We start from the raw sequence: 19,662 nt of genomic DNA on the forward strand, positions 1-19,662 counted from the left end.
GATCTTTCCCTCTGAGATATCAATCTCAAATGAAGTAAGATTTCACGCTCCTGTACCTGGATGGGAAATCCTAATAATTTATAATGATCTGAATTTTCCCTAAATTAACCAACAAATTTAGTGAAATCCCAGTTGAAATTCCATTTGGACTTTTTTCTTCATAAAATTATTCCCATTTTAATTTCATCAAGTTCCTAACTTCCACAGGTCATCAAATGTTACCTAAAATGTCTCTGACATTTGCTAAACAGAGAGCTCCAATACCTCTGAAACTGTGCAGCATATTTGTAAGAAATGAAATCATATGAGGATAACCATGATACCATCTTGGGAGAAGCCTTGAAGCCCTGTCCTCTCCCATCCTGGAGCCACCTTCAGAGTATAGTAATGGAGACTGCAAGCATGGGGGACCTTCCCTCTTGATGAGGCCCCATGCCTCTCTCAACTACCCTATAGGCCTTGTGACCAGAGGTGCCAGGCTGAGTCTTCCCTCTCTGATCTCAGTCTCAGGATCTGGGCTGCATGGATAGATCTGCCATTGTGCAGTTCGACATCAGCAGGGAAGCCCAATGTTACTCATAGGTTAACAAGTAACATTATGCAGTGACTGGTATGAAAACAGAAGAAGCCACTATGACAGAAGGGCTCCAAGGGTCCTGGCCTTACCCATTTGGCCTGACATTCCGGAAGTGGGTCATTACTCACTGTCAAAAAGAAACTCAAATGGAATGACACAAGATTCACAGGCAATGGACTGGCAAATTAACCCTGGCCATTCACCTCCCCAGGCCAAGAACAGAGTCTCATTCCTGTGCGCAGCTCCCCTACCCTTCGCCAGCCACGTGTTCAGAACATGATGGAGGTTCCTGAACTTCTCCTGAAGGGAGTTAAAGAGAACCCAGATCAGGATATTCTGAGTAGACCATTCGTGAATAAGGGCTGCTCAATCCCCAGCATAGGCTCCAAAAGGGACACCTGAGTCTCTTGGACCCTCTGAGCTTTGCTGTCTTGTGAGGGACCCTCCAGAGACCCAAGGTCTGAGTAGCATTTACCTGAGAGGGGCTGGTAGGCACAGGGTACCTGTTAGCCCTGAAAAGATGAGGGACCTAGGTGAGCACTCTGGCCTACATATGCCTGACATCACCCTGGAGCTGGTGTGGGCAGGTGATGTCCCTGCATGAAACTGAGATAGAAGAGGCCTTAGCCTCCAGCCTGTGGGATCTGCGCCCCCATCCCCACCCCACCCCGGACAGTGTAGACCTCCTTACAATTCCTCTTCCTCAGGAGATGTATTTGGCCATTCTTTCCTCTGCCACATCATACCTCCATCCCCTGAGATTCCTCTTTTCACATCCCAGATTCTGCTCTCCTCCCAGGACTGACCCTGAGGACAATTTGCCTGGAATCTTTCCATCATGCTTTGGGCATTTATAGGTTTACACAACTACTCTATCATCTATGGTCTTACTCATTGTTTACAGCAAACATTGGGCAATAAACTAATACCTTTGCTTGTCAATAAATGTGACTTGATTGCGTCATTCTCTTTTTTTTTTTTAATGTTTTTTATTTATTTCTGAGAGAGAGACAGCGGGAGCAGGGGAGGGTCAGAGAGAGAGGGAGACACAGAATCCAAAACAGGCTCCAGGCTCTGAGCTAACTGTCAGCATAGAGCTCTACGTGGGGCTCAAACGCACAAACCATGAGATCATGACCTGAGCCGAAGTTGGACGCTTTACCGACTGAGCCACCCAGGCGCCCCACATCATTCTTTAACAGCTGTTTAATTTCCAAAGAACAGATGATTCATTAATCCTTTCTCTTCTATGCTTGCTTCCCAGTTTTCTCCTATTAAAGATAATACGGCAGTTGGGTATTTTCCCCAAAGAGCAGCAGTCACGATAGAGAAGGGCACAGGAGCCAGGCTGCATGGGAGTGGGTCTTGCCTGTTCCGCCTGCCTGTTGTGTGACCCTGGACCATGTGCTTAACTCTCTGGGCCTCAGGCTTCTCATCTGTAAAATGAACCTGCTGTGGAAATCTTGCAGGTAATATAGCAACATAAAAGTTTTCTTTTATTGCCACTCAAATTTGCCTTCTTGTGATGCAGCTCTGCTGGGGACTGATCAGAAATACCATGACATTAACTCTTAAAACATAACTATTTTATTTTAAATTTCCTTATGGGGAAAACAGGGCCAGGTTCTTATTCTTATATTTCTAATTGTCAAGGGTCGTTACACAGTTTTAAATGTTAAAATGTTATTTGAGGGGCACCTGGGTGGCTCAGTTGGTGGAGCATCTGACTTCGGCTCAGGATGTGATCTCATGGTTTGTGAGTTCAAGCCCCGCGTCGGGCTCTGTGCCGACAGCTCAGAGCCTGAAGCCTGCTTGGGATTCTGTGTCTCCATCTCTCTGCCCCTCCCCTGCTCACGCTCTCTCTCTCTCAAAAATAAATAAACATTAAAAAGTTTTTTTAAAATAAAGAAAAGTTAAGATTTCATTTGAAACTGATACTCTGTTTCTGCAACATGAGATACTGCTGATGGGCTGAGGGGAATAGTTATAGATTTTTCTTAATTTATAAAAACCATACTTATTAGCTGTATGTCCTATAGCAACAATATACATGCACTATCACAGCTTTTGATTCTGACAGCTACTTTTTTTTTTCTGTGAGTGGAAAAATCTCATTGCTTTTTTTTTTACTTTGTAAATAGCTATTTGCCATTCTTTAAATAGATAGCTATTTGTTATTCTTTAAATAGACTTCTGTAAAAATTGCATCTGAGCATAGTTTAACTCTTTCTGGAAAAGAACACAGCTGGGCAAGCAGTCAATCTCATTGGTATGGAGGAGGTCACAGGCATCATAGCCCAAGTGAGTGAGGAAGGCGTCCAAGCACACAGGGGGTCCATATAGGGAAATCAACTTCAGCACATTGGCAGGGCAGCCTGAAGGGTGGAGGGGGAGGGGGAGCACAGATGGATAGACAAGCAGATATAGTGTCAGAGTTCAAGCCACATGGGGATTATGTCCTTGTGGAAGGAGAGCACCCCAGTGGGTGGTGAAGAACTCTAGCAGGTAGAGGAGGGTATCCATGTGGGAGCCCAGGCAGATGGGTGTGAACTATCATCTTCCAACTTCAGTGAAGGGTGAGTCCCCTGGCAGACAGCACGTCAGAGAGGATCTTGACAGTCTACCAATCATAGCAATACCACACTCCTTGCCAGTGATTTATTTGATTTGATTTGATTTGATTTGATTTTTTCAGAGAAAGAGAGAAAGCCAGGGAAAGGGGCAGAGAGAGAGAGAGAGAGAGAATCTTAATTGGGCTTCATGCTTTGCACAGAGCCTGATGGGGAGCTCAATACCATGACCTGGGATCATGACCTGAGCTGAAATCAAGAGTCAGACACTCAACCAACTGAGCCACCCAGGCACCCCCCAGTGAATGATTTTAAGTGGGCATGTAACTCCATTCTGGCCAAGGATACATGGAAGGGAAGCATTCAGGGAAATGTTTCCCCTCCTATAAGGTGACAATAGAAAGTGTGTGCTCTTCTCCTTCTCAATAGTCGCATATCAGAAGGTAAAACCTGGAACTGCTAATACTGTTTTGGGAGGAGAAAAGCTAACTGAAAACCTGAAAAGCCAACTTAGAGGACTGTGGGACTTAGAATTAGCAGCAGGGTGCCTGGGTGACTCAGTCAGTTGAGTGGCCATCTCTTGATTTCAGCACAGGTCGTGATCCTAGGTCATCAAATATGCACGGAGCATGGAACCTACTTAAGATACTCTCTCTTCCTCTCTCTCTCTCTCTCCCCTGTCTGTGCTCTCTTTCTCTAAAAAAATAAAATACAAATAAATAAGTCATAAATAAAGAAAAGTTTAAAAATAGAAATAGCAGAGATCTAGGGGCAACCACGTGGCTCAGTGGGCTAAGCATCTGACTCTTGATTTCAGCTCAGGTCATAATCTCGTGGTTCATGAATTTGAGCTCCACATCAGGCTCTGCGCTGACAGTGCAGAGCCTTCATGGGATTGTCTCTCTGCCCCCACCCCTATGCTCGCTAAAAATAAATAAACTTTTTAAAAATTTAAAAATAAAACTAGCAGAGATCTATAGCTCTGACCCTGATGATATAGAACTTAGAACTGATCACCCTTTGGATTTTTTGTTAATGGACACAAGATATTTCTTTACTGTTTAAACAAGTTTAGTGTCCTAATATTATAATGAAAACTTCATAATTTTGGACAATCCCTTTACTCCAAAGTTAGCACCTGTCACTGACAATGATTCTGTTAGTGACTCCATATATGATAAATCAGAGGGACTTCTACTCAAGGTTATTGGAAACAACTAAGATCATTTATAGATAAACAGAATATGATCCAGGGTATAGAAGCTGCCATAGGAAAAAGCCAAAGCCAGACTATGTGATTTTCCAATGGGTCTCTCCTCAGTGGAGCTCCAGACAAGAGCCTCAGGGTCATTCAGTTAAAGAAAGTGTCTTAAATTATCTTAATGAATACAAAGTGTGAACTAGTTATGTTATCATAGCTATACAGTTTAGGTATGATCCATATCTAGGTAACAAAATGAAGTTAATAAAAAATAGTTTATCCAAACCAGAAGAGTATATGAAAAAAATGATGTGAGAGGAAAAAAATAGCTGTAGGGTAAGAAGTTAAGCTATGGAAGCTAGAATTTTTTAGCAAAGAAACTGTCAAGTTTACCAATCCAGTAACGTTCTTGGAAAATTTTCTTGTCAAGGGATTTCCGACAAGCAACTCCTGCCTTCTAGAGAAAACATAACCAAAAAATACCAAGAGATTATGTCAAAGAACAAAATAATTCTGATATTAGAAACCATTTTCAGCATGGGCCACACCAAGATAAACAATTATGGGAGTGCACATGTAATGCTTTGAGTCACTAATTTGTAAATGGCAAAGATCGGAAATAAGGGATTTTCTTCACCCCACGACATCCTAGTTACCAAAGCTATGATACAAAAATATAACAAAAGTCAACAAAAGGAAATTGCAAAAGAATGTATAGAGACAGGATGCAGGACATTTTTCACCACCTAATATTACAATAGGTAGATGGATTAACTAACTATACAATCTGACTTCGAAAATATAGAAAAGATTATTTAAAATAATGTTATATAAAGGGCTTAGTTGACTTCCTTTTGTTGAATGGTATTCATACTTTAGTGACAGAATTTTTAAAGTTTATAGGTCAAAGTAGGAATGCAGTAAAATAGTCTGTAGACCACCTACATTTAGCATAAATTACACAACACATTCCTTTTAGTAAATGCTCTTTCTATAACATTCATTCTAGCTACTGATAGAAACTGCAAACAGGATTATGATATTTAATTAATTCAAAAATGCAGCTGTACTTCGAGCTCTTGGCAGCTATCCAATTACTGTAATGTAAATTTTTAAAGAGAAAGAAAAAGATACAATTCTACCAGAAATAATTTCACAGCTTCCTATTAGTTCTTAATTTGGTGGAGGAGAGAGGCAGGGACATCGGTAGACAGAAGTTCTGGGCAAGCATTGCGCTAGAAACTAGGGTCAGTTTGGGCCAGATATAGACCCAGGAGATGACACATGTATGTGCAAATGCCATGATATTAAGAAGTTCACCCTCAAGATGATATTACCACATCAACTAACTCGGTCAGACTTTTGATTTACAGTAGAGAAATCTTATGTCAGGTAGCTTAACCAAAAGGAAAGTATATTAACATGCAAAACCAAATCGCAGTGAAGCAAAGCAGGAGTGGAACTAGCTGGAAGGAAAAACTAATACCATTAAACTTGACCTGCTCTTGCTCTCTATATCAGTTTCATTTTCTTCTACTTAAGTCCACCCTCTAGGTAGAAACATGGCTAACAGCAGCTTCTAAGATCACACACTAACAGTTTAATGATAAGACAATGGAAAGATTCTAGGCAATAACTGACTGTACTAGCTTCTATGACTGACCAATAGCTGTGGCTAGGGTTGTAAAATCCAGTTACCATTTAGGTTGCCACAGTTAGACCAGAAACTGTGCCCAGGGAGGTAGGGTCACATTGACCTTCTTCTAACTCATTGGTTCTTTAACACAACTTCTCATTATAAGGATAAAGTATAAGAAAAATACTAAGTACACAAAGTATAAGTTCTAATAGATATTAATTAGAGAAAGGGTAGAAACATTCTACAGAATATCATTGAGTTATAATGACAACCTATAGAACGGAAGAAGGTATTTACAAATTATGTATCTGACAAAGGCCTAGTATGCAGAATACATAAAGAACTCTTACAACTCAACAACCAAAAACAAAAACAAAACAATGGACAAAGAGGGGCGCCTGGGTGGCTCAGTTTGTTAAGCCTCTGACTTCGGCTCAGGTCATGATTTCACAGTTTGTTAGTTCAAGCCCCACATCAGGCTCTGTGCTGACCGCTCAGAGCCTGGAGGCTGCTTCAGATTCTGTGTCTTCCTCTCCCTCTGCCCCTCCCCTGCTTGCACTCTGTCTCTCTCTCTCTTTCAAAAATAAATAAACATTAAGAAATTTTGGCAAGGAAGAGGGAAACCCAAACCCTCATCCATTGCTGGTTGAAATAAAATTAGAGAATAATCTGATGGCACCTCAAAAAGTTATCCAGAACTACCATATAACCCAGTAAGTCCACTCTTAGGTATATACCTAAAAAAAATTAAAGCAAGTGTTCTAACAAAGAACAAAGTGTTCTAATTTATGTAGCAGCACTATTCACAATAGCTAAAAGATAGAAACAACCCAAATAGCCATCAACAGATGAAAGAATAAACAAACTGTGTTGTACGTTAATACAAAGGAATACTAGTTAGCCTTAAAAAGAATGAATTGCTGATGCATGCTAAAACATGGATGAACGTCCAAAACACTGTGCTAAGTGAAAGAAGCTAGACATATATTCCATTTATAGGGAATATCCAGAACAAGTACATCCATAAAGATAGAGAGTAGATTCGTGGTTGCCAGGGGTAGGGGTGGGGAAGCATTGGGTGGAGGGAGAAATGAGGATAGGTATGATATCTCCTCTGGGCATGATGAAACTGTTTTAGAACCAGATAGAAGTTCTGGTCTCATTATAACTATACTAAATGCCACTGAATTGTTCATTTTAAAATGGTTTTTATGGGGCACCTGGGTAGCCAACTGTCTCACTCTTGGTTTCAGTTTATGTCATAATCTCATGGTTTGTACGTTCAAGCCCTGTGTTGGGCTTCACACAGCCAGCCAAGGTCCTTTTTGAGATTCTCTCTCCCTCTCTCTCTGCCCTTCCCTGGTTGTACTCTCTCTCTCTCAAAGTAAATAAATAAACTTAAAAAAAATAAAAACAATGGTTTTATGTGAATTTCACCACAATGAAAAAACATTTTTCTAATGATCATCAGCAATAAACTTAAAGACCCCTTCATTTTCTACACAGAAAACTGTGGGCCTTCAAAAAAGAACTTCAGTGCTTTTAAATATAAATACTGATAGGTAATATTCTAATTTCTTAATACTTAACTTTCCACATGGGATGATACCTTCCTTATCCCACTATAGAGTATACCTTATGTGTCTGGAGATATTTTTCCCTGTTAATGATATTGGACTATAACCAGCCATCCACACCTGTTATATATCTTCTCATTCTACAAGGAATACACATGTCATACAGTTAATTTCCATTCAAATGAGGGCAATCAAATATTGATTTTATTGATTCACACTGAGGTGACTATTACTGGTTCTCTATTCCAACTCACCATGTACAACTTTTCTTTCTTTAGTTTTCTTTCCTTCCCCTCTTTTCCCTGGCTTCCTGCATCCATCTAAACTCTTAGATGCCATTGAAAGAAACTCTAATCAAGCAATGAGAAGTTAAAAAAAAAAAAAAAAAAAGAGGAAAACTACTGGAAAGGCAGAACCCCAGTGGTGACTGGAGCCAGGAACTCTAAATTGGCCGGTGTCTCCCTCCCATTTTCTCCCAATTATGCTACTCTTTGTGTGCTGGCTTTTCATCCTCAACCCAGCTAATATACATGGCTGGAAACATGCCCAGCAACCCCTGGTTTATATCACAGCTTGTTTTATTGTCTTCTCTTCAAATTATTGGTAAGGGCAGGATCTTTACTCCAGGCTCTTGGGGATGACCAAATGCATGACACCTAACTCTGGAGAGATACGACTTGTAGCAGTCTATTAGTGCCCGATACTCACAGCCCATGGGGAGGATGCTGCTGCATGTCACACAGGACCACACAGGGGTTGTGCTCTGGAACAGAGGGAATAGCCAGGGGCTGTGGGAGGCAGACTTTGTAGTGACAAGAGGGTGAGATGCCTTGGTTCCCACACAAGGATGTGATTGGATTGTTTGAATCATTGTTTGGGCTGGCAAGGAAGTGAAACCTGCTACTCAGGGACAGGTAGCAATTGTATTTGTTCTGTTGGATAAGGAGGGTTGCTTGGCTAGGACACTCTGTCTGTGGGAAGAGAGTGAGAAGGGGAGCACGAAGTTAGGTCATTCTAGGCCCTCCTAGGTTTGGATATTAAGGCAGTACGTGTAACATTAACTTTAGGTCTTACACCACATAGCCTCACCACTGGGAATGGACCCCCCTGCCCTTTCCCCTTAGTTACAATTTGAAAAATCTAGGAGGAATAATTCTGCTTAGCCTATCTTGGATTATACACCCATTCTTGATGCCCGTTTAGAGAGCTGTAATTACCAGCTTCCTTGAGCCATAAGGTCCGAGATGAAGCAGTGCTCCCAAAGAAGTACATCTATTTTCAAAATATGAGGGTGATCAAAAGGAAATATATGTTTCTGTTTTTTCTTGCCTTCACTCCTGTCTCCTCTCTCCTCCCGACTCCCTTTCCCTTATGTTTCTCATCCCTTTTGCTCTCTCTTTCCTCCTCCTTTGTTTTATTCGCTCACTCTCCTTCCCATATTTCTCCACCTGTTTTTAATAATCCATGCCTGCAAAAGCCACCTGCAGCCACCATCTATAAAAATGGTAGGGATCTGGTGGCCTTTAGCTTGATTTCTGTTTCTTCCTGCATAATCCAGATCACTAGGCAAAAGCCAAAGAATTGGACAGAGCCGAAATGTCGCTGTCCGTCTATCTTTTCTATCCAAATTTAAGGAAAATTGCCAAGCTTCTTGGAAACCATTCCCTCTGTGGAAACACATTTTCTTTCTTCATTATAACCTAAAGTGAATTCATGAAACAAAAATTATTTTCTAAAACTTGAGAAGCATTAAACTTGAAATGCAAAAGACCTGTCAATGTCTTTGTATTTCTTCTGAAAATGATTTCTTCTGAACTACTTTCCAAAATGTAGTGTCTATAATTAAAATGATTCTTGAACCTTTGTCTCCTACTTGCTTTGTGTGAAAAGTTGGTAATGAAAGCATCATTAATAAGAATCTTATAGCTGAAAAAAAAAAAAAAGAATCTTATAGCTGAATAAAACCAATAAAGAGCACACAGTTATTACAGTCAATAAGACGTTTGGAATTATGTACAAGGGTAATTGAAACACTTCAGGCTCTAAGAAAATAATAGTAACATCTTTAATGATCTATTTGAATACCAGCCAATATCAAGCAGAACCAAACACAATTAAAGTATGTTTAGAGCTATGGGTACTAATACCATTTGCTTGGTAACTCCCTTTCTTTGGAGAGTGCCTTATTCACATTCTCCAGTCCTTGGCAGAGTATGTGATTTATGGTTGGGACTCGGTCAACTTCAATGTCTGAATGAATGAATGAATGAATGAATGCACAAATGAAGGATGTTCAGTCATCTAAACTAGTTTCCTCACACAGAAAGGAGACTTCTTTAAATGGCTTAATGGCCCAAGCTGGCCACACATGGTAACCTAGGCTTCCTGGAGCTGGTTTGGGAGTCTCTCTCTGTCACTTTAGTATGGAAATAAGAGCAACAAATCATCTGTCCCCAAGAATCATGGATGCCACTGCTAACAATAATCTTATTATGCAAAACTATCCAAGCCATAAAGGAAAATGACTTCCTGAGTCTTCATTCTGAAATTTACTTTAAAAGCTATGAGAGTATAGAGAAAAAAATCTGAGCAGTTTCAGATCCCTGAGTCTCTGAGATGGGACTCCTGAGTGCCTCACACGGTTGAGCGTCTGACTCTTGATTTTGGCTCAGCCATCATCCCAGAGTCAGGGGATTGAACCCTGAATCAGGGTCCATGCTCAGCATGGAGACTGCTTAGGATTCTCTCTCTCCTTCTCTCCCTTTCCTTCTCTCTCTCTCTCTACCCCTCTGCCTTTCTGACCCTCTCTCTCTCTCTCAAAACCTAAAAATAGTCTCAGAGAAAACAATACGTTGAGATATAAAACTGAGCCCCAATATAATACCCCAAATTGACAAAACAATAGTACTTTATTGTGTCCCATTATTTTTGTAAGTGTATATTGCATTTGCAAAATTTTTCATAAAGAGATAAAAAAAATTCTTTGATTTGCCAACGGTATTCATTTGGATAATGATTTTTTTTTAAGTCGACACAACTTAGATTAAGTTGTAGTTTAATAAAAACTATTTTTAAAGTTATCCTTCAATTAAACCACTGTCTATTATGATAAAAGAGTTGAATTTATTTTTACATCTAAACATGTGGTTGCATGTAACTAACATTCTAAGAGTAAATCTGTCTTTCCAGATTTAAATATTAATCTGGAAATTGTCAGGATGAGAAATTTTGTCAAATTTTTTACTGCAAATGGTAACAGGGACAAGAATTCTTTTGAGAAGAACTGAGTTGACTATAGAAATGTGACTTTTTGGCCTTCTTTGTATTTGTAACTTAAACTCATATATACATATTTAATACACATATAATACAATAACATAAATAAATGCATAATTAGTTATCTATTGCTGAGTAACAAATTACCTCAAAATTTAGCAGCTTCAAACAACAAACATTTAGGGGCGCTAGGGTGGCTTAGTCGGTTAAGTGTCCGACTTCAGCTCAGGTCATGATCTCACGGTTCGTGGGTTCAAGCCCCAAGTCAGGCTCTGTGCTGACAGCTCAGAGCCTGGAGCCTGTTTCAAATTCTGTGTCTCCCTCCCCTGCTCATGCTCTCTCTCTCTCTCTCTCTTTCTCTCTCTCAGAAATAAATAAAACATTAAAAAAATTTTTTTAAAGACATTTATTACTTCCATTTTGAGTGTCAAGACTCTGGGTGTGGGTCAGCTGGGTGCCTCTGGGTCAGAATCTCTCACAAGGCATCAAGCCAGGCCAAGGCTACAGTTCTCTCAAGGCTTCAGTAGAGAGGGATCTACTCCCAAGCTGACTCACATGGCTATTGGTGGACGTCAGTTCCTCTTTGGCTCTTGGCCAGAGACGGCAATACCTTGTCATGTGGGCCTAGAGGTCAGCTCACAACATGATAGCGAATTTACCTCAGACCAGGCCACAGAACAAGCGAGAGGGTGCCCAAGACAGAAACTACAGTCTTTTTATAACATAATCTCAAAAGTGATATCCCATTCTCCTGCCATATTCTACTTATTAGAAGTGAGTCCGTAAATCCAGCCCATGAGCAAGGGGAGAAGATTACACAAGGATATGAAAACCAGGAGATAGGGATCACTGGGAGCATTGAGATGTTGTCTACTATATATGTGTGTGTGCGCACATGTGTATGTAAATGTTTATGTATATAGCCATACATGCATGCATGTACCCACACACACATGTGTAAGTATATACACATATTCCCACACATTTATAGAAAGAGAGAACTTATGCTTCAAATGCCTGATTGTTAAATCATATATGTGACAAAATGCAGTATTCTGGCTAGCATTTATAAGACTTCTCTGCCAATTTAGGATAAATGTCTGTCAATAACTCATGCAGTCTAACTTGAACAAAGTAAGGGAAGGATTAATAATTTTCATGACATCACACAATGAAATCCTATAATGGAAATTCATTTTAAAGAACTCTATGATTTCTCCACCCAGTTATCATTTCTAGTTTCAGGCAAGAGGTCTTCTGTCCTAGGCTCCCCAATTTAAAAGCCCCTGCTCTTGGGATGCCTGGGTGGCTCAGTGGTTAAGCAACTGACTTTTGATCTGAGCTCAGGTCTTGATCTCTGGCTCATGAGTTCAAGTCCCATGTTGAGCTGCATGCTGGGCATGGAGCCTACTTTAAAAATTCAATTATAAAATTAAGTTAAATTCAATTAAATTAAAAGATAAAACTCCTGCTCAGGACCACCCCCTGATCCTTCCCACCCCATGGGACAAGTGATGAGCCCACCAGAAGTTCTTGTCCCCTCATCTTTTCCACACTGTACCTAGAACCCTGATGGGCATGTGCTCCGCTATCCACAAGGGAGAGTCAAAGGGTGGTTTTGTGATTGAATGGATAGAGAGTAGACATGGGGTCCATTGATCCTGGGAGAAAATGTAAAATCATACTGAAACCAGGACAGGCTTAGAATTGAAAATTATATTATTTGGGTAAGCTGGAATTCTGACTATAGGTTTTTTAACTTTCCCACACAGTCTAGGAATGTTTTCAAACCTCAACCACTTCCTGTTCCTATTCAGATAGGTATTTGGAGAATTGTGTGTGAATTTTGGGAGGAGATGGGGTTATGTAAGTAAGAACTAGAAATGACTATTTTCCTGAGAGAGTTTAATAAAAATGCATATGGGCAATGTTCCTTCAGAATCATGATTACAAAATGTGCCATAGGGTTGGCAAGAGACTGATGCTCCTCTATTAGCTCAGAACCCACCATCACTCTGACAATTTAAACAATGGCAACACTTAGAACGACAGGTGATAGCACTGTGGGCATAGATTCTGGGGATCAGTGAAGGGGTACTTTGAGGGCAGAGAAATACTTTATCTCAACAGTCTGAAGGGCAGCAGACATTAGCCAGCAAGAGGAGAGCAAGGGAAGACAGTTGTGCAGGATGCTACAAGATGACTTGAGTCACTGGGTGACTTTAAGAAATAGCTAGGAAACTCTATAGATCTAGCTTGTAGGGCTTCAGTCATTTCCATCTGCATGTTCAAAGTTAAACAACTAACATAAAATGAAAATTCACAGAAATAAAAAACCTAAACATAAGAAAAGAAGCCATCAAAATTCTAGAGGAGAAAGCCTGCAAAAACCTCTTTGACCTTGGCCACAGCAACTTCTTACCCAACACATTTCCAGACACAAGGGAAACAAAACCAAAAATTAACTATTGGGACTTCATCAAAACAAAAAGCTTCTGCACAGTGAAGGAAACAATCAGCAAAACTAAAAGGCAACTGATGGAATGGGAAAAGATATTTGCAAATGACATATCAGAAATATCAGATAAACGGTTAATATTCAACATCTATAAAGAACTTATCAAACTCAATACCCAAAAAATAAACAATCCAGTGAAGAAATGGGCAAAAGACATGAATAGATACTCTTCCAAAGAAGATACCCAGATGGCTAACAGACACATGAAATAATGCTTAACATCACTAATCATCAGGGAAATACAAATCAAAACCACAATGAGATACCACATCACAGCAGTCAGAAAGGCTAAAATTAACAACTCCGGTAACAACAGGCATTGGTGAGGATGTGGAGAAAGGCAAACTCTTTTGCACTGCTGGTGGAATGCAAACTGGTGCAGCTACTCTGGAAAACAGTATGGAGGTTCCTCAAAAAACTAAAAATAGAACTACTCTATGACCCAGCAATTGCACCACTAGGTATTTATCCAGAGGATACAGTTATGCTGTTTTGCAGGGACACATGCACCCCAATGTTTATAGCAGTGCTATCGACAATAGCCAAAGTATAAAAAGAGCCCAGATGTCCATCAAAAGTTGAATGGATAAAGGAGATATGGTACACACACACACACACACACACACTGGAGTATTACTAAGCAGACAAAAAGAATGAAATCTGCCATTTGCAACAATGTGGATGGAACTAAAGGCTGTTATACTAAGTGAAATTAGCCAGTCAGAGTAAGACAAATATCATATGACTTCACTCATATGATGGAATTTAAGCTACAAAACAGATGAACATAGGAGAAGGGAAACAAACATAATATAAAAACAGGAGGGAAACAAAACATAAGAGACTTTTAAATATAGAGATCAAACTGAGGGTTTCTGAAGAGGTTGTGGGTGGAGGGATGTCTAAATGGGCAACGGGCATTGAGGAAGACACTTGTTGGGATGAGCACTGGGTATTATATGTAGGGGATGAATCACCAGATTCTACTCCTGAAATCATTATTGCACTATCTGCTAACTAACTTGGATGTAATTAAAAAAGAAAAAAAAGAAATTTCACAGGAAAAAAATACAGATGACTAACAAGCATTTCAAAGCTACTCAACTTCACTGAACAAATATAAATTAAAGCACCAAGATAAAATTTTTGTCCAATTAGTTCAACAAAATTCAATAAAATGTCATCCTATAGAGATAGGAACACTCCTAGATATGACTCGTTCATACCGTCAAGGAATTTCACCTGATGCTTAATGAAGGGAAGCATTAATGCTTAATCAGAAGCATTTCACCAGAAGCATTTATTACAGCATTGATTATCACAGCAAAAAGAAAACAAATGGCCCAACATAAATGTCCACCAATAGACTAATGAAGAAATAAACCTTAAGAGTCATTACAATGGAACGTAATGCAAGAATTCAGTTCAGTAGTTGAGTTTAAAAGACGGAAGTTCATGAGATGATAATGAGAAATATGAAAGCTGAACAAATTATATGGACACATCCCATTAAAAGAAAATACCTACATAGGCTGAAGCAAGTAAGTGAGCCACAGTTTCATAGAGGCTGGCTGATGATATGAGACTTCTGGGTCAGAGACTAGGGACATTTTATTACTCACATTAATAGCACAGCTAGAGTATGAGTATTTGCACCAATTCCTCCAGCCACAATTTCCAGAGACCTGAGAAGCAGGTCAGGTGACATGGTCACATACAATGTGTTGTGCTGGAGGAGAGGAACCCTGAACTTAGAACACCTAAACCTTTTATCCCTGGCAGTAAAAGCCTGCCTGGTCATATCTTTACCATAAGGAAGGAGACATTACCTTTATTTTGCTGCCTAGTAGAAAACCAAAAATACACCCACTTTTTGCTCAGGAGAGTAAATATCTTCCAAGGCTGTTCATTATAAAAATTTAAGATATAGTCCTAAATAAAGGCAGTCAGTGCTTCTTCCTGTAAGACTTGCAGTAACATGAAAGCCTCACAGAAAATTCCATGAATTCTCAATATTCTATTTCATTCTCATTTTGTGTAAACAAAAAATTGTAGCTGTCAATTAAAATGATATATTATTTTATCAAAATTTATAACTATTAATATGTTGATACCTTGCTTATCAAATATCATAAAAAGATATATTTCTATACATACAAGGATATGCTTTGATTGCGGATGATTGTGTTGCTCATTCTCTGCACATTCTGTATAGTAGAAAATGGCAACTAATGACAATTTTATGTAATAAATATGTTTTAGTCACTTGGAAAAATAGCATCCAGACATTACTGGCATTACTCAGGGCAAAATTAGGAAAGTAATTTTTAAAAAGTTATTTAGCTTTACTGCTAACCATCACATGCACATCTTTTCTCACATATTTTCCACTGAAAAATGGCTCTTAAAAAACAGTTACATATCATCTCAACAACAGTCTTTTATTCTGGGAATAATACACATTACCTGTCTAGAAGAGTGTAATTAAATAATATATTTTTGAGCTAAACCTTCCACTTCTTCATTTTTCTATTGAAGGAACTGAAGCCCAGACACATTAAGTGACTTGACAGTGGCCAACAACTAGTTAATGTCAGAGCCGAGACCAAACCCCACATGCCCTGACTTGGAGCATAGGCTCTTTCTTCTTATCCAAAGCCACATACATGATACGCTAGAGCTTTCAAACCGGGGTATGCATACCCCTGCAGGCAATGGCAGTATGCCAGGGAGGTAAAGCCACAGGATAAACACAGGGTGTCTTGCCTCAATGTAAATATTACTCAAAGATTTGAGGGAAGTTAGGGGGAACCACTTTATTTTTATATTAAAACAAGATTGATTGTAAAGCAGAATGTACATTTTACATGGATTTTTAAAATTTCAAGCTGAATTCCTCAGGCCTAGAATCCCATCTTGTGGAGGTAAAAAAAAATCTCTCTGCTCACTCTGCTAAGGATACTTCTTTGTTATAAATGTGATACCACCAACGTGAGGATTTCTATGAAGTTCCTTTATCGAAAAAGTAAAGGTTAGTGCTTCACTAACCTTCATCTTTGACACTCCATAATTAAATCTGTATTATTTTAGTCCTTGTGGTCAGTTAAATGGTGAATTTCTCTCAAAGAGAGGACACATTAAGACCTTATAATAAATGAGTTTTTGAAAATGAGTTACTAAAACAGCTGTTTTTTTTTTAATTTTTTTTCTTCTTAATCAAAATTAAGTAAAAAGAATTTTAAAATAAAGGATAAAAATTTTACACGTCACCTTAGTAGAAATTAACTGGTTAGTAGTTTACTTTTACATAAGAGGCTCCATAAAGGTATTTTGCATATGATTCTAATACTCATTATACAACTCATGTTGTATAATGTACAAAATTGAGTGAATAGTATGTACTTCCATTTTTTCATATAGCATCTACATGAATGATAAACCTGAAATTCTCTAACTCATATTGATAGCAAAAAGGGGCCAATAAATTATTTTATGCATTTTGTGCATTTTCTCGGTGCATTTTCTCTCAACTGATTTTTACTTCTAAGATAAAAACCACCTCAACAACCGTTCTCAGATAATTACTCCTTCTGTGATAACTCAGCAGACTTTTACCCACCCACCTCCATCAGATCCAAATACTGTTTAGAAATAGTAAAAGAGTGTGTGTTTGATTTCTCTCCCAAGACATTTTTGAATGCTCTATTCCAACACCAGCATTTTTTAAAATGCAAGTAGGCTGACTTATTTCTAAAATCTACATTTAAATTTAGATTTCAAGTTTAAATTTGGACCCATGAAACCAACTCATTCAATTGAAACAATGATTACTGAATGCAGTGTACTCGGCATTGGCAGAAAATAGTGATGGCACAGAAAGAATCCTGCCTCCAAAGTATCTCAGACTACAGGGGAACAAAACTCACATGCACAGCATCACAAGATAGTCTATGCAAGGGGTCCCAATAGAATTAGGGGATCCATCAGTTAAAAAAATAAAAGACTTAGAGATTGGAAGAGACTTGCAAAACAGTGTCTCAACTTACCCATTGTCTTCCCAGGGTAGGATTTCCCAGCTACTCAAACAGCATGCACTTTCTCTTCACAGTAAGATCAGCCAAGAGTTCTTTTTTCTGTGCATGTGGAATCGTGGGGCTCTTCCATAATGACACCTTCATGTCCATCCTGAGACTAGGTCTAGGATGAAGCAAGTTAGACACTGGCCTTAGTTCAAAACATGCAAAGTATTCAGGGCACCTGGGTGGCTCAGTCGGTTAAGAATCAGACTTCAGCGCAGATCATGATCTCAGGACTCGTGGGTCCAAGCCCGGCATCGGGCTCTGTGCTGACAGCTCAGAGCCTGGAGCCTGTTTCGGATTGTGTGCGTGTGTCTCTCTCTCTGCCCCTCCACTACTGGTGCTCTGTCTCTCTCTGTCTCAAAAATGAATAAACTATAAAAAAAAATTTTTTTTAAAAAGATGTAAGGTATTCAAAGTCAGCAATCAAAACAAATGTCTTATGTGAAATTTTTTCTTAGAAATTCAAAATTAAGACAGCAGCATTTATGACGAGCAGAAACTCAAAATTTTAGATAAAGGCAGGATTAGCAGTACTGACTTTTTTCTTTTTTCTAGAAGCCCCACTAGGGTTCTGCAGGGAATACCTTCATCCTCAACCTCCACGTGGTGGTCAGTGAGTGGTAGACCTAATTTTCAGAAAGCTGGGTTTTCTGATATTTAGAGCTCAAATCAATGACATTATAATTACTGGGTGACTGCCATTGGGGTGCTCTGACGCGCTCTGGCATAGCTGATCACCAGTTCTCTCACATCCATAGCTTCTCCGCATCCAGGAACGTGTCCAAGGTATAACGTGGTGGGCGCTGCAGGGCCACACGTGAAAACGTCACAGAAGTCAAGGACTGCCTTCAAACCTCCCCAGTTACCGCCGAGTTTGCGGTAACTTGGTAACAGAACAATGAGCTGCGGGCTAGGCTGGGTGGATAGAAGGTGCTGCTGGCCTCCTGGGTGCCCGGATGGCCTGGGGCCCTACGCATCGGTCCCGCGCCTTCAGACACTCCACAGGCTTAGTCAGAGTTCCGGAAACTGCCCTGGAGATCAGCCTCAGGGTAAGCGGCACCCTCTTCCCCAAGCCACGAGCCCTTTGGGTCCCTGCGCCAAAGCCCCAGTCAGCTGGAGGCCGCCGGAGGGGTCTGGCCAGAGGGGGTTGGGACAATGGCAGAACCCAGACCCTGCGTTGGGGCAACAGGTCCGTAATCTCCGGGGAAGGGTTTGGGGATGCCTCTGATCCACCCTAGTGGACTAACACGAACCCTTTCTGCTTATATAACATATATAACATACACATATAACATATATTGCATTTATAACAATGGCAGTCTAGGAATTAGGTGGAAAATCTATAATTTGGGAGTCTTGACTCTCCAACAAATATATGTAACCCAGAAATGCCATTCCCTCAAATGGCATTTCTTCTCTGATGGACGGTACAAGCAGAGTTGACGGCTGTTAAGATAAAGGCTTAAAGAATGCTTGAGTGGGGAAAAAATATCAGAATTGTTGGACATAGGAGCTAGCCAAGTATTGAAGAGTTCTTGGACTGGTCTGGAAAGGCTTGGGACTACCATGTAAATCAAGGCTAGGGGGTTCTGCAAGGAACTGAAGCTCCTGACATTAAGTCCTAACTAAGCTATGGTGCCTGTGAGTTGCATGTAGCTATAGGAGTCTGTCTACTATCAGAATATGTATGTCATCAAAGAGAATCTTTTCTTCTATAGATTTTGATACAGACTTCATTCTTCTGGGATTTAATAGTTCCACAATTATCAAACTTTTTTTTTTCTGTTTTATCTAGAAATTAAGTCATCAGGGCAGTGGAGGAAGCTTGATGCTCCCTGTGCCAGAACTGTCCACACCCCAATTCCCTGTTGGTTTGTTTATCCCCTGTTTTGTTAACCAGTTAACTGGAAATTTGTCCCCCCTCATCAGACAACTGACACTGTTGTCCAAATTCAACACTTCTTCTGAGTAATATCCTCTACTACCGTACATAATACTGCAGTTTCTAATTCTACTTTCTTGAGTGGGAGCAGGGTGGCTCAGTCTGCTAAGCATCCAACTCTTGGTTTGGGCTCAGGTCATGATCTCACAGTTTGTGAATTCAAGCTCCGCATCAGGCTCTCTGCTGTCAGCATAGAACCTGCTTCATATCCTCTACCCACCCCACTCTCTGCTCCTCCCTTGCTCTCCCTCCCTCTCTCTCTCAAAAAAATAAACATGAAAAA

The 19,662-nt window shown here is 39.9% G+C and overlaps 2 protein-coding genes across 5 annotated transcripts in view; one reads left to right on the forward strand and one right to left on the reverse strand.

The window, feature by feature from the left end:
- Window positions 1-18,222, reverse strand: part of SOSTDC1 (sclerostin domain containing 1) — a 60,975-nt gene extending 42,753 nt beyond the window's left edge. For 2 of the 4 annotated variants that reach the window (XR_005525935.1, XM_039219687.1), the window contains exons 1-2: window positions 18,022-18,222; window positions 17,405-17,555 (exon numbers count right to left, since the gene is read on the reverse strand). The gene's annotated coding sequence lies outside the window, so the exon portion shown is untranslated. Of the gene's footprint in view, window positions 1-9,194; window positions 9,265-17,404; window positions 17,556-18,021 lie in introns of those variants that run through there. The other 2 variants (XR_005525936.1, XM_039219688.1) reach the window with 2 other exon arrangements.
- A 121-nt stretch (window positions 18,223-18,343) lies between these two features.
- Window positions 18,344-19,662, forward strand: part of LRRC72 (leucine rich repeat containing 72) — a 43,465-nt gene continuing 42,146 nt past the window's right edge. The window contains exon 1 of the mRNA XM_039219689.1: window positions 18,344-18,486. Within this exon, the coding sequence (XP_039075620.1) occupies window positions 18,394-18,486 (93 nt within the window). The 5' untranslated portion in view covers window positions 18,344-18,393. The remainder of the gene's footprint in view (window positions 18,487-19,662) is intronic.

Source organism: Hyaena hyaena, unplaced genomic scaffold, assembly GCF_003009895.1.
Source record: "Hyaena hyaena isolate Hyena2069 unplaced genomic scaffold, ASM300989v1 scaffold_827, whole genome shotgun sequence".
Lineage (NCBI taxonomy): Eukaryota > Metazoa > Chordata > Mammalia > Carnivora > Hyaenidae > Hyaena > Hyaena hyaena.